The sequence below is a fragment of the Choloepus didactylus genome, chromosome 3 (assembly GCF_015220235.1).
Source record: "Choloepus didactylus isolate mChoDid1 chromosome 3, mChoDid1.pri, whole genome shotgun sequence".
Lineage (NCBI taxonomy): Eukaryota > Metazoa > Chordata > Mammalia > Pilosa > Megalonychidae > Choloepus > Choloepus didactylus.
In genome coordinates this window covers 94,757,930-94,770,426 of record NC_051309.1, presented here as the reverse complement: position 1 = coordinate 94,770,426, position 12,497 = coordinate 94,757,930, and the positions used below count along the sequence as shown (strand labels likewise).

The 12,497-nt window shown below is 38.3% G+C and overlaps 1 protein-coding gene across 1 annotated transcript; it reads right to left on the bottom strand.

Annotated features, from left to right (window-relative positions):
• Positions 1-578: 578 nt before the first annotated feature.
• On the bottom strand, positions 579-1,445 carry LOC119528719 (acidic leucine-rich nuclear phosphoprotein 32 family member B-like). Its single transcript, XM_037829003.1, is given in 2 exon segments — positions 579-910; positions 1,019-1,445. Coding segments are annotated over 2 exon segments (759 nt in total).
• Between the last annotated feature and the right edge of the window lie 11,052 nt (positions 1,446-12,497).

Genomic DNA, 12,497 nt, shown 5'->3' with positions numbered 1-12,497 from the left:
GAATAATAAATTATAATGTTAGATATAATAGTCACTTCTGAGGGGGAAGGGCAGATGTCTTTGATTAACAAGGCACAAGAAGTTTCTGAGCTGCTGGCGATATTTTGTTTCTTGACCAAGTTGGGTGGTTACATGGTATACTGGTTTGAGTCTGTTATGTACCTCACAGAAGCCATGTTCTTCTTCTTTTTTTAATGTTAAGATTTTATTACAAAGCTTTGTTGTACAGAAAGTAAAAATGCTGTTATAACCTCAGTGTGACTGGTAGCCACAGGTGGTTAGTAATCACTGGCCACAGCTAGCCATGCTACAGCAATTCTTACACAAAATCGTAACAATGCTTACAATTTTGTCAGGCTGAGGTCCCCAAGCTTGGTGGTAGATTTCCAAGAGGGTCTAAAAGGAGGAAAGAGGAATGTGTCAGGAACTGTTTTGGCTCTTCAGTTGGGTGGGTCTCCTGGAGTTTGTATCACAGCTATCTTTTTTTTTTTTTTTTTTTTTTTAAAAACAGCTACCGAATCCAAAGGAGCAGGCCAACCAATACTGAAAACTTCTTTTTTTGCAGGTTATTTGGGTTCTTAATCGTCTTCTCCTTCATCATCAGTTTCTCTCTTCCTCTTTTTGCCTTTTCCACTTTCTTCCTCCTCTTCATCTTCAGCTTCCTCCTCATTGTCTTTGTCTTCATCGACTTCTCCATTGTGGCCAAAATCTTTCTCCTCCCCACTGACTTCATCTTCATCTACTTCCCCTTCTACATCTTCGTCTTCATCTTCATCCTCTTCATCGTCAAACTCTTCATCCTCACTATTCTCATCCTCCTCATCCTCCTCATCTTCTCCTTCTTCATTGTCCTCCTCTTCATCCACACGGTCTACCTTGGCATCTGAGTCAGGGACTTCCCAGTCCTCTCAGTCATAGGAGCTAAGGGTTCTCACTTAGCTTCTCTGGGGCAAACTCTGTGATTCATCTCTTAGCTTAGCATCTCCAAACAACTTTCTGTCTGCATCTTCAAGCCTCTGGTCATAGCTGTCCAGGTAGGTCAGCTGGGGCAGGAGACTGAAGACGCTCTGGCTGCAGTTGAACAGGTCCAGGCTCTTCAGACAATCCAAATTTTTCAAAGGTTCCAAGGTGCTAATATCGTTCAGTTTTTTTCCACTGAAGTTTAGATGTGTGAGATTCGGAAGTTTTTCTGCTAACACGTCCAGACGTCCAAAGATACTATTGTCACTGAGCTCAAGCTTTTTCAACTTACGTAGTTTGAGGAGATTTGAAACTAAAATCAAGCCTACATTTATTAAGCTGAGGAACTAACCCCAAGTTCACAAATTCAGCTGTTTAACCCTCAGTTTTTCAATTTTTGATTTGCAATTGTCCAGGACAAGTTCTGGAACTGCCACTGGCATCTGGTTCCTCAGCTCCAGATGGATCCTCCTCTTCATGTCCATGGTTCCCTCTACCCCACCTCAAACAACTTTCCACGTGGGGGTGGAGTGGGGGGAGAGGCGTCCCAGCTGGGATTAGATTATTTTCATGGAGATATGACCCCGCCCATTAAAGGTGGGTCTTAATTCGTTTACTGAAGACTTTAAGGGTGCTCAGGGAGAGAGATTGCTCAGAGCTGACACAGACCCAGAGGCTTGAAGATGCAGACAGAAAGTTGTTTGGAGATGCCAAGCTAAGAGATGAATCCCAGAGTTTGCCCCAGAGAAGCTAAGTGAGAACCCTTAGCTCCTTAAAAAGAAAGCCACTGGAATCAGAAGCTGAAAGCAAGACAACCAGGGAACAAAAGACCAGCAGATGCCAGCCATGTGACAGAGGAGTTCCAGATGCCAGAAGTCTTTCTTCAAAGTTAAGGTATCTTTTTCTGGATGCCTTGATTTTGACACTTTTATGGCCTTAGAATGGTAAATTAGTGAACTAATAACCCCCCATTGTAAATCCAATCCATTTCTGGTATTTTGCATTTTAGCAGCTTTAGCAAACGGGAACACATGGTATTCATTTTGCAATTTTTCATTGAGTTCTACATTAACATACTACACATGTTGTACATATGTTAGAGACACAATAAAAACAAGTTTGAAAAACAAGTCCTTTCTGATTATCCCATCACCAGAGATTTCTTCATTTTTTTCTTCACCATGCAGTATCTATTGCCTGCCATCTTCCTAGATGCCCCTCTTTCTCCTCTTTTTTTTTTTTTTGCTTATGTCCTTTCTCCTTCAGAAACCTAGAAATAAAATTGGTCTCTCTTTGTTATTCAGAGCACTGATCTCTCCTTCGCCCCTGATACCAAATTTGAAAAAACAAATCCAACAAATCAAGGTGTTCGAGTAAAGAGTCCTCCATTTAATCAGTTCCACCTTCTTAGAAGGCTGTTTTAACCCTACATATACAAAATAAACTATTTGTCACATACAAAATCTTTCATTTCGGTACTTGTTGTTAATTGGTTCTGGGAGGCATGACGAGTACCAAAAATGATAAGTACTAAACAAATTTTTCCTATAAGGGATAATATACATAAATTTAATGCATTCTCAAACCAAAGACAATGACATTTTTAAGGCAATATGTAAAAAGATATGGCTGTATATCATTACTTTACCTGAGAAATAAACCTAAAAATCAATACATAGTTAGATTAAATAAAATAAAAACTTCACTTTACCTGTACTGAGAAGAGTCCGTGGCCTAATGGGATGGTGGGAGGAGAGTGGTGAGGAGGAGAGGGTACATGGAGTGTTGCTTGGAAGGAGAGTCCCCTCCAATAGAACATTGGGCACTTGTACTTCAGGTGTTCTTTCTCTTTTCTGCCTTTTTTTTTTCTTTTTTTAAACTTACACCACAGGGTCTGATACACTCTTTGTCACCTTCACTAAAAATTTATCCAGTGAGGACTCTTCTGCCTTTCTTTCAGAATTCCTCGAAAATGTGAAACTGGTCATTCAATAAATTCACATTTCTGCTTATCCGAGCTTTGTCCGGATAGTACTTCTCCACAAAATTTTGAACTTCTGCCCATTTTACACACATTTCTTTTATCAAGTAACTGGGGACATCCTCCCTTATCTCCTTCTCACCTGAAGAAATCTCTTCAGCCACGTCTTGTTGCTGCTCCTTCTGTAGTTCCTGAGGCTCCTCAGTGCTGAGTTCTTCACGATGTTCCTCCACTAACTCCTCAACATCAGACTTTTTTTTTTTTATCACTTGTTTATTCTTAGTAATGGTGGAGACCATTGTTCTAGGCATACTGTATTCCCTAGCAAGATCAGTAATGTGAATACTGCTTTCATATTTTCCTATTAATTCCTTTTTTTGCTCAATGGTGGTGTGAAGTAATTTTCTTTTCTGCTCAGTACTATCACTGCTCGTTTTCTTAAGACCCATCATGAGAAAAAAAGTGCAAAAATGCACAAAATGTCCACAGAAGCTAAGATAAGACCACAAGGGGCTGTGCACAGGGCAAGAGCTACTGCGTGACTAACACGTGACTCTTTGTTTCAGCTGGATAGGGTAGCAGGTCATGAGGCAACCAATGCCTGCATGTCAAGTACCAAACAAACGATGAGTACTGGGACAAAATTTTCATGTCAAAATGGATTGGATACCAAATATGATGAGTTTCAAAGTACTCATGTACCGAGGTGCCACTGTACTAATTTTTTATTGCAATTGTGTATAACCAAATGCACTACTAAAAATTACAGATACTTTAAAATCAATTTATCTAAATGAAAACGTCTATCAAGCAAGAAATGACTATTTTAATTTTTTCCAGTTTAGCCTAGACCATCAGCCAAAGTTAAGAACAGATCACAAGCAGAACTGTCAAGGAAATCCAGGAAAAATTTCAGAACACCGGACCTATTTTTGTTTGACTTGTTATTTTGTTTGTTTGCAATATAGTGTGATGGCTGTTCAATTTATTGAGCCACTTCCTTAGTCATCATGATGTTATTGCATTTATCAGGCTAAACCTCCAAAAAGCAGTTGTAATCAAATCATAAGTGCAAAATAAAATAGAGAACAGCTTTGGTATCATCCTAGTACTCATTCTTTTCAAGATTAAGTCTCCATTTTCCCGGATCATCCTTTTGAAGATCTTGGAGTGGAAATCCACTTCCCTCTTATTAACATCAGGAATTGAGAAGAAGTTCTGTTGCATTTTATGACAACAAATGAATAGCTGGTTGAAATGCTATAGTGTGGGAGAAAAAGGGCAGCTCTTCCTTACCCCCGGTTAATTATAGTTTAATACAGTTAATTAGTTATCTTAGAGGAGAGCAGCACTTTGAAGGATCTTCAAAGTTTCATTTTCCGGATTATTTACATAAGAACCACTTGATATGCCCAGAAGTTCTGAGGGAAAGTCCTATAAATTTCATTTCAACAGGTGCCTACAGTGATTCTTTCCTTTGCACTAGGGTTGGAGAATCTCGATGAGCTCTGGAGAATTATACGGTCTGTTAAGATTAATTCTTTTGGTTATTTGTGAGCAATCTTGGCAGCTCCTTGAGTGCCAGTAACTTAGAATAAATGCCTACCCCAACTTAATCTTAATAGGTTTTGAAGAATCAGACCCACGAATCATTGCACATACTCATTCTTCTAGCTATATTGGCTTCTGCTGTCTCATTAAAGGATTATCCATGGTATTTGCAGAGTTTTCTAAAGTCTCAGCTTCATGCTTATTTCCTTGCTGGAATGTGTGCTCCAGGAAGGCAGGAACATTTTCTGTTTTGTTCATGGGTGAATACTAACTACCTAGACTGGTTCCTGGCTCTTGGTAGGTGCTTGATAAATATTTGATCAGTGAATGAATAAATAAATGGGAGTTACCTACAGACTGAAAGTTGGTTTCTCATTTTGTTGATGCCCTAAGTGTATGCACAAAATTCAGAAGTTGTTCCTAGAATCTAAGCAAGGACAATGACTTTTTAAATAGAGCAGTTGTAGGCTTACAGAAAAATCCTGCAGGGGCTCCTGGAAATAGCAATTTCTCTGTTAGGGACCACATGCTCTCTACTCTAAGAGCAAGCACTTCAAATGCTTCAAGTACAGTTCGACTTCACTTCCAATGCCAGGGGTGAGCATGTGATTCAGTGCTGGCCAATCAGAGTAACATATTCCCCTGATTTCGTGATTGGTTCAGAGGCGGGCATGAAACATAATGGAGTTAGTGACAGACAACAAGCATTTTGCCAGGTCTGGTGGGATAAAACACTGGTGATTTCTTTGTAGGATTTGAACCTGGAGGGATGTAATTCTGGAGCTGCTGGCAACCATTTTGGGAGCTTACAAAGCCTAAAGGGGAAAAAGCTGTGGTTTTTATTTGTTATCCTTTTTGGCCACTTTTGAACAACGTTCCTATGTTGAAGAATTCCCCAATTTATGGGACCACCTCCCTCTGTAAAAGCTGAATTCTTACCTCCCTAGTTTATCTTGCCTTAGAATAGTGCATTCTAGGCTCTGCCGATCAGATCCACTTATGCCATGCTTTTAATCAGCGAGTCAAAGAAGGACTCCATTCTGGAAAGCCATGGCAGCTGAGTTCCATTTCTAGAAGCACCAATAGCAATGGTTGTAGCTGTTGCATCCAGTGCCTGGGGTTAAAAACGTTGAGATCAGTTTTGCTGGCTGTGGTCTCTGCAGTGAACTGGTTCTTTATGTGGTTTGGGGTTGTGTTTCTGACTGCAAGTCTCTAAATCTGATTCTCAAGCCCTCCCAAAGACGCTGTGAGCTAGCTAAAATTCATTAATAAATTGATTTTTCTTCTTAAACTAGGCATATCTGTTTTTTTTGCAACTGAAAACTTTGAGAAATGCAGAATTAAAAATCAAGATGAGCAGATTCAGGAGAGAGGGAGAGAAACCAAGTCCTGCTGACATCACATGGATTCATGGATCCAACCACAATTGAAGCCATCCCTCCCCTTGATTTTTCAGTTATATGAACCAATAATTTCTTCTTTTCCTTAAGCCAGTTTGGGTTGGTTTTTTTTTGAAACTTGCAGCCCTGATAATCCCAGCTATTACAATATATTGTACTTTTCTTCCCTACTGTATCATCCTATAGCTTTCTTTTTATGATTTTGTGAGGAACTTTAAAATGAATGCTACCTTAAAAAAACCACTGCAACACATAAACTTTGTGGAGGTTGTTCATTGCTTTGAGCTAAGATTCATTAACAGGGCCAGGCATTTCCTTGTTCTGTAACATCAAGTGAAGCCAGAACAGTATTTGACAGTATTAATTCAATTTTTTTCTCCCATAAATTCTTCAGTTGTTTTAGCTTTTTTTTTTTTTTTAAATTAACTCATGGGAAGTGAAATCAAATCCATAATTTTTTTCTATTTAATTTCTAAAGTTCCATTAACTTATAAACAAACTAGTTACTAACTTTACATATTTAAGCATTAAAAGCTCATGAAGTTGCATACACTTTTATAATAATCTGCTTATGTTGCATTATAAAAACACTAAGTACACATCCACTCAAACTGACATTCTCCTCCCAGTGGATATATATAAGTATTTTAGAGTGCAGCTTGTAATTTGCTAAAATGTTTATCATCAGATTCCTTTTTTTTTTAATCATCATAATTTCTGGCACATGCATTTTACATAAATGTTGGTCAAGGCATGTTCCTCCCCTCCTCCCCTAACACATGCAAAAGTTTGCTTCTAAAGTTTGTGAAACATAATTATAAACTTTATTTTTTTCAGAGCAGGGCCATGTGGATCAGTGAGTTTATTCACTGGCACGTGTATTTACATTTTCATTAAACCAGTCAAGCAAGATGAAACCAATATGGACATGTAACATTTCAATGACACATCAATGTTACTTAAAAAAAAAAAAGAAAAAAAACATATATGAGAGCATGTTGGCATAACACATTGAAACGAACATAATTATGGCCTTGTATTTATTCTTTGGATTGAAAAATGTAGTTGATACTTATGATTACAAAAGTATGTGCATGAACATTGATTAAAAAAAAGGGAAAATCCAAAAGGAAAAAACTATTTATAATACTGCCAGTGGACCTAAACATTGCTCATTTGGAATATTGTCTTTAAATCTTTTAATAGACGTATACAATCTATTTTTTTTTTTTTGAGATAATTTTGTCTTTGTAATTTCATATAATGCTTTTCAATTTGACATTATAATAATGTAATTTTTAAGCTTTGATTTTGCATCATTTGTTATTTTATCAAAACTTATTTTGATAAATCTTCCAAGTTACTATGAATGGTATATTTAAAAAAGTAGTAGTAGCTTAATTTTGGGGTTAAGCAGGTGCAGCGTAAGGAAAAACTTGGCTAATCATTGTCCTCAGTTCTTGGGGAAGCAACCTCTGAATCTGTGGAATTTCATTTGAAGGGAGTGTCTTTTTTTCCTCATGGTGGGCCCAGGAGAAGCCTTAGGGTGGGACTGGCCATACCAGAAAGACCAACCAATGTGATTAGGGGGTTGGGGGTTTGAGTCATGCCATATCAACCCACCTCCCTGAGCTCTGGGAAGGGAGAAGGACTGCAGATTGAGTTTGACAGTGTAAACATTGATTCCATCAATCATGCCCATGTAATGAGACCCGCACGTAAACTCAGGACATGCGAAGCCCCCAAAAGCTTCTGTGATTGATAAGATACATCCCTGTGCCAGGAAGCTGAATTGTCTTGACTCCACTTGGAGAGGACATGGAACTCTCCCAGACCTTGCCCTATGTGTCTTTTCTTTTGGTTTCTTCTTATTTGTATTCTGTTACCATAGTGAAACGATAACCATGAGTATAGCAAGTACTTCCAGTGAGTTCTCTGAGTTGTTCTAGCAAATTATCAAACCTGGAGTGGGGGAGGGTGGAACTCCTGAATTTCTAGCCAGTTGCTCAGAATTGTGGGTGGCATGGGCCCCCATACTTGCTACTAGTGCCTGAAGTGGAATCTTGTAGAGGATTACCCCTAACCTGTGGAGTCTGGCCTAACTCCAAGGAGTTGGAGTCAGGATTGAATTGGATTGAGTTACAGCAGTATGTACAGTTGGTGTCAGGAGCTGTGTTGCTGCAAACTGTAAAAGTTTTTGACACCTTTACAGTAGGATAGATTATACACTGCACAAAGTTAGAGGACCTGGCTTTTAACCCTGGCTCTACTCAAAATCGATGAACTCTATGACCGTAGTCAGGTGACCCTAATTTTAATTTCTTCAGCTCAAGGTTGGAGATTGAATTAGATGTGTGGTTCCCAAACTGTAGTATGTGGATCAATGTTCATTTTGGACAAAGTTCTGCCCAGTCTGTGACTAAAAAAGAAAACAAGTTGCTAAGTTTTTCAGGTAACCATATTTATTCAAATACATTTCTCTCTCTTTTCCCCTAAGATTAAAGACTTCTACTTTTTTTTGAGTTAAAATGTCCTTTCATTTATGAAACGATGCCAGTGGTTGGTAGTTGTTCATTCTGAATTTTTTTTTTTTTTCCGTATGTACCAAATGAAATACAAAGCTGGCAACTTTAAATCAGTTACCAAAAATTGGGATATTTTTACTATTTCAGACAATTTAAAAATTTGGGACCCATTGCATTAGATGATCATACCTGCTTCTAAAGCTCTAAGGTAAGATACAATGGACTCAGAGGTAAAACATGCACCTAATCAGATGGTCAGATAGATTAAAAAAATAAAAAAGGAAAATAAAGCACAAAACATATTATTAAGACAAAGAAATTGTGGATTTTTAGCCATTTTGGATTATTATGTCACCCAGCCCTCTGTGAACACCATAAAGGCAAGTTGACTGCAGATTCATAAAAAGCAGCTTCCTGTTTGGCTGGTAGACCTTACAGCCCCAGTTCTTGGCAGAAATTAACATTTAACATGACCTTAGTTGGGCCTACTGATTTCTCTCATGTTTAGGTAAGGTATCATCCAAACCAGCTTCACAAAACTCAACATATTGTTTAAATCTGATGGAGCAGGGTAAACAAAAAACCAGACCCTATGGAAGGAGTGAGGGGCCATTTTCTTTTTCCAAGCAGTTTTATGGCCCATAATTGAGCAGCACAAAAAGCTAAGGAAGGCTGGTTTTCCTTTTATTGTTGCTTTTTAAATTTGGCCTTGTGACTCATTAGGTAGTAAAAACAATCAGTAGCCCTTTGATAGAGTTTTTGGTGATTGTGTAGGTGAAATTATTACTGTAGTGACCTATTTGTAGGCAAGAGATGGGGTGAGCTTAAAGAGCTTTGCAACCACGGTTCAAATTAAAGCTTCAGTAAGGCTGCATTTGGGTAAATCAGTTACTTAACTGTCACCACTCCTTATGGATTATCCCCGTTCAGGGAGACTTCAAATTATTTCACTTAGATATAATATGTGTAATTCTTGAGGAGAATCCTTAAGAATTTCCCCCTTATTGCACATTAAAGAAAAGAGTTATAAACCTTAGAGTTTAAGATATTTTTCCAAACTAAAGTATATCTGCTTTCAGCTACAACATTATACTTTTGGGGTCTTCCAAAAATTTCCCTCTAATTGCAAACATGCTGAATCTCATTTTGGTTGATTGGATTCAATTCTGTATAAAAGGCACCATTAATCGTTATGTATCTAGATATATATTAATAAATATAACTGATATTTACTTAACAGTCCCAAGTTTCATTTTCTCATTCATCAGAAAATTCTCATCTTCTTATATAGCCTCTGTTTTTGCATATGTGCAACATAAACAGGTTTTGATTTTCTAGTTTCTCTCTCATTTTCTTCTTAAATATAGGTAACAGATACATATATTTAATCCTTTCTTGCCTGCATTCCCTTTTCCTGTACAGAGTTTCCATTCATGCTATTCACAAGCATTACAAGCACACGCTGCTTCAGGATATAGTTGTGTTCACTTTTGAGCTATAGAGATGACTTTCCTCTGAACTGGGATCGTAGACTCAATGGCTTTGGCTAAATGATGTCTTTGTCTGAGTCTTTCTGTTTAATATTTACCTCAGTTACTTTCCCATTAACTCTGGCTGAGTTGCAGGGCACCTTTGCCCAAGGCCACTTTCATAGAGGGAAACAAAGTTGGCTGGAGGGTAACTAAGAGACGTGATACCAAAGTGAGTCACACGTCTGGTTTTCCCACTGCAGTGGCTTTCACGAGGTAAATTCCCAGAATGAGTTAATTTTATCAGAGTTTAGGAGAATAAAGAAACATTGGAAGGCTATTAGAACCTAGCCAAAATCTATTTTCAATTTGCTTTGTTTATGACAAAGGGCGATGACAGTCAATTCAAGAAAAGGCAAGACAAGTAAGTGGTGAAGCAATCAACTATAAATAGAAGAGCCTCTGTTCATTCAAAGATAGTGTGTTCTCTAAAGAACTGTGACTATTTGGAATCTTGCAAAGAACTGTGTCTAGTTGAACTCAAATTTGCAAGTGCAGATGATAAAATAAAAGAAAAAGACTCAAGGAAACTTAGCACAACATGCTGGTGCTTTGTGTCCTTTTTTTTGTTTTGTCCTCATACAGTTCTAGTCACAGGATGGGAAATTACATTCCAGTGTGATGAGTGCTAGACACATAAGGTGATGTGGGAAGAAAGGTGAGGACTCAGGGTAACCAACTTGTCTCAATTTGCCTGGACCTTTTCCAGTTTTTGCACTGAAACTCCCATGCTCTGGGAACTCCCACATTCCCAGGCAAATCCAGATAGTTAGTTAGTTGCCTAGTTGGTAGCCAGTTCATTAGGACAGATGGGTTTAGTAATGGGAGGAAATAATACGGAGGTGAACTTCATCGAGAAGAGAAAATGTTTCAGCTCAGTCTGGAAGGGCCCAGGTAGAAAAAGTGGATATGTTAGGCTGAATAATGGCCTCCCAAAATATTCAAGTCTAATCCTCAGAAGTTGTGAAAATTACTTTATGTGGCAAAGGGGTTTAACAGATGGATCAAGTTAAGGATCTTAAGATGTGGAGATTATCCTGAATTATCTGGGTGGTCCCAAATGTAATCACAGATATTTTATAAAAGGGAGGCAGAGGGAGATTTAACAGCAGAAGAGGAGATGTGACAGTGGAAAGAAGTTGGAATGATGTGACGAAGGGCCCATGAACCAAGCAACGCATGTGATCTCCAGAAACCAGGAAAGTTAAGGAAATGGACTCTCCCGTAGAGCGTCTAGAAGGAACCGGCCCTACTGACACATTGACTTAGCCCAGTGAGACTAATTTTGGAATTCTGGCCTCCAGACATAAAGAGAATTGATTTGTATTGTTTGGCATCACTAAATTTGGGATAATGTGTTACAGCAGTAATAAGGAACTAATACAGTGGGGAATGCATAGAAGAGCATTCTAGGCTAAGGATAGAATGACAAAGACTATAAGAAAGCAAGGTATGTTCAAGATACCATAAGGAGTCAGTTTAGTTATTTTATTTGCAGCAAAGCATACATGGGAACATAGCAGGAGAAGAATCTCCAAAGATAGGCATAGGTTCATGAATGATATTGTAACGAAGGTTAAGGAGATTTTTTCTCCCTCTTGAAGACAATGAGGATACACCAATGATTTAAAGCAGAGCCATATGGTAATCACATTCACATTTTAGAAAAGTCATTTTGATAGAAAGATGTCAAGTGGATTATTGAAAGAGGAACCAAAGAAGCAGGAAAATCCAGTGAGAATGATTGTATTGCCCAGGCTAGAAAATATAAGAGTTTTGACTGCCAATGGTGACAGAAAGCTGGAGCAGTTTCTAGAGATACTAGAAGGTGGATAACACAGGGCTTGGCAACCACCACATAAGGCAAAGGAAAAGGGTGAAATTTTGACTTGGGTGCTGTGGAGGACACAGCTGTCCCTGACCGAGATGGGGGTGCAGGAGGAGCAGTGTGTACAGGGTGCAAGTGGAAGTGATAAGTTAGCTGTTAGACATGTTGCATTTGAGGAGCCAGTGATATATACAAGTAAAATGTTATAAGGACAGTGCAATCAAGAATTTTGAAAGAAGCATTGAAAATGGAAAGCTCTCATTTGGGACATGGGGAGCAAGAAAGGAGGTAGAAATGGACCAAAGACAAGGTCACTGATAATGTAGACTTAACCCTCATGCCTCATAGCTTTTTATCTCCCAGTATGTCCAGTCCATTTTTAGAGTACTAATATCCAGTGCATTATAGGTCATAGTTCAGATGAAAGCCTTAGTTGGGCTCCTATGTCTGGTTTCTTCATCTTTTACCTTGCTACTCTCCAGTTTGTCTTCATGTCTCCATTCCTTAAGCTCTGATTATGCCACACTTCCACTCAGAATTCTTCCATGGCTCCTCCTTGCAACTTTTCCAATCAGGTTCAACCCACCTTTTGGCTTCATTGCCACTATTCTCACCTTATATATTAAAATTATTACAATAAAGTATTGTTTAAAAATCCAACTATATATAAATGAAGGAAATAATTGTAAAATTCAAAATTACACATGTATTCCTTAAAAGTTA